Raw genomic sequence first — 3124 nt, 5'->3', positions numbered from 1 at the left:
ATATGGTAATTTCTACAGTTTGCTACTGTTTTAAATATATACTCTAAAGAATTTAATAACCTTGTGGCCTACCATTAGAGTCCTTTCCCTTCTTTTTATTAAAAATAATTACCTCATTTTGCCAAGACAATGACATGGAAATTATTTACAAAAAAAAATAAGTGCTCAACAATACCCTACCTTTGTTTCCCCAATAAAGATGTAGCATTTATTCTAAATATACACTTTTTAAGTTTTTTACTTTTCCTTCCTTATATAAAAATTTCATTATAACCATCAATAATTTATATCACAAATAAATAACATCATTTTGCCCTATAATATGTCAAAACTTTAGGAGATATCTAGTTTTCTTGCAAGGGGATATTTAGTTTTCTTGAGTTTCCTCAAATTACTGCTTAAGGGTTGTAAGCAATAGAAAACACTCCTTGTATTTTTAATGGAGGAGATAAAATTAAATTATTTATGCTAACAAAATTCTTCAAATTTTTAGTTAAATTTAAATCATTTTTATATGAAATAGAACGTATCTTGGGTATATTAACTATTCTTAGTTATTTTGATTCTTAGAATATAGAGTAATCACAAAGTTTATAAGATTAGAGTTCAGGGTAAATAAAACTATGATTTGATTTAATGACCATTTAAAAGCTGTAAAAGACTTGCTTTTGTCATCACTTAATGCACAAATAAAGAATACCACACAGTATATTAAATATCAATGAATGTTTATTTTTGTCAATGAGATTGAAATTATTGTGAAGCATTTCATATTAACTCAACGTTGGCATTAGTGCCTTTGTAGAGTATATAACAATCTTCTCACATTGGCTAATCTTATTCAAAAAGCTTTTCAAAAATACAATACAAAACTGAAGGTCTTTCAGAAAATTACTAAAGAGCTCATTAAGATGGTTGTGCTTTGTGTCAGAAAAGAAGAAAGCTAAGAAAGGAAGCTCTGACTATTAATGCAAAATTGAACAGGGAAACCTTCAACTCACCACTTTTCCCCCTGCTGTTCTCCCTCCCCATCCATCCCCTAAAAAAATCACCAGGCATAAAGAAAAATATCTAATGTTGGGAGAGTTTATGTACGATGACCTGTTCTCAGTATCCTCATAAAAATCATTTATATATCAATTTATCATATTCAATCGTAGCACCACATATGTATATCATCAAGCATTTTTACTAATGAGGTCTAAGTGATTTGAATTTAGGCATGACTTTTAAACTGCCATATATAATTTAAAAGTAACTCTCTAGAAGTTTTCAAAGTCTACACATGATTGCTATACTGGAAACAGCGCTGATGTGAAATTAGGACATCAGGGCTCTGCTTTAGACCTTGCCATCAGCAAACTGTGTCACTTTGACCAGCACATTCTCTGCTTCTCAATTGACTCACATCTGTGAATTTAAGGTATTGTGCTGAAATATTTGTATGATACCCTTTGCTCCCCTTTAACTCTACAACTCTAATCTTTCATATTCTAATTAAATCACCTACTGGCAAATCTTATAAGATTGAAAACACACCTCTAAAATGCAAAGGTCCTTCAGAAATACAGAGTGAAATGAGAAGTAGCCATTCATAAATAACTAAGAAGAAATCCTGAGTCGTGTTGCTGATCACCTATTGAGATTTTTTTACATATAATATAACGTAGCATAATGTAACATAATGTAACATAACACACACAGAGGGACACATATTTATATATATAGATAGATGCATGTATCTCAGCCAGGTAACTCTAACCTAAGGAAGATACCAGAATGTATCAGATGCATATAAAAAGATTCCAAAATTGCTTTTATCTTTTATGATTTTTGTGTCATAGAATTAAAGGGGTTTTATATATAATTGATATATTGGTTGACAATCAAGAATTGCATGATATTCAGCTTCCTGTTAAGAGTTAACAAATACAAAAATTCCATTACCTTTCCTATGCTGATATCTGGCTGCAGAAAGCGAAGGCAGTCTGAATAATTGGCCCATGTTTTGTTTAAGCTGTGCATAAAATCCCATGTTCCATTGGGGTTACAGTGTCGGAAGGCAACTCCTGTAAAGACATGAACGACGCTGAGATTACTCAGTTCCCTTAGGATCTATTACAGTGTTTTTGTTTCAAATTAATCACTTCAGAAAAATTAAATACCTTTATGATTGAAGTCATAAATATAAGGAGGGCATGGGACAGCTGATATTTTCCCCACTGTTCCTCTGGGCCAACAAATGAGTCCATCCCATTCTGGGAAACAATTTCCTTCTAATGAGAAAAAAAAAATTAAAAAGCAAATAAAGAATAATGTAGTTGGAGCCAGAGAACAAATGCATTCAAAATACAAAATTTCAGGTCACTGCCTGTGGCAAAATGTAAAACAAATTGGTAGTTTTGGAAACTAGAATGAGGTAGATACAATACAAATGTCCCAAAACTCATCTGCCCAGCTCAGCAAAGACCCATTAATAAAAGCATTTGATTTGCATAAATTAAAAACTTTCAAATTATTCCAATATATTAGATATAGTAGTTATAGCAATTAACATATAAGAAACATTGCAAGTCATTGTGAACAACTTCTATAGCAAAGTTCTTCTATCATAGTCGTAGCAACATTTTGACCCTAGATTTTTACAAATTGCTGTTAAAGAACATGACACACAAAACAGGTCGCACTTCACAGGTAAGCTTCAAGATTCAGGTTTATCTTTTTACCAGTGATTTTAGTAATTTCTTTGAGTCTAACACTCATCACAAACAAAATTCTCATAAGCTCTACTCTTCTCCAGATGAACCCAGAATCCCCTCACCCTCACAGCTCCCTCTGCCACCACGATAGTCCAAGTCCCCTCATCTTCAGCCTCAGTTACTGCAGTACTCTCCAACTCTTCATCTTCATTCCAGTCTTGCTCCTTGCAGAACAGTTCTTTGGGTGGTGTTGGACCGTCCCAGTTCGTCCCACCCCTTTCACTTGTAGTCCTCAAGAATAACTGTAGCGTGTGCTGGGAATGCAACATCCTGAGATGGAGGGGTAGGGGAAGGGGAATGGCTTGAACAGCCCAGGCTCTGTTCCAATCCCTTCCAGAAACAGGATGTCCTTCAACACTTTACCC

The 3124-nt window shown here is 33.7% G+C and overlaps 1 protein-coding gene across 1 annotated transcript in view; it reads right to left on the bottom strand.

Moving 5' to 3' along the window:
• Window positions 1–3124, bottom strand: part of PTH2R (parathyroid hormone 2 receptor) — a 103424-nt gene that overhangs the window by 62161 nt on the left and 38139 nt on the right. The window contains exons 3-4 of the mRNA XM_008583743.1: window positions 2166–2276; window positions 1948–2069 (exon numbers count right to left, since the gene is read on the bottom strand). Coding sequence (XP_008581965.1) covers window positions 1948–2069; window positions 2166–2276 — 233 coding nt within the window. The remainder of the gene's footprint in view (window positions 1–1947; window positions 2070–2165; window positions 2277–3124) is intronic.

The sequence above is a fragment of the Galeopterus variegatus genome, unplaced genomic scaffold, assembly GCF_000696425.1.
Source record: "Galeopterus variegatus unplaced genomic scaffold, G_variegatus-3.0.2 Scaffold3021, whole genome shotgun sequence".
NCBI lineage: Eukaryota > Metazoa > Chordata > Mammalia > Dermoptera > Cynocephalidae > Galeopterus > Galeopterus variegatus.
This window is presented reverse-complemented; position numbering and strand designations above follow the sequence as displayed.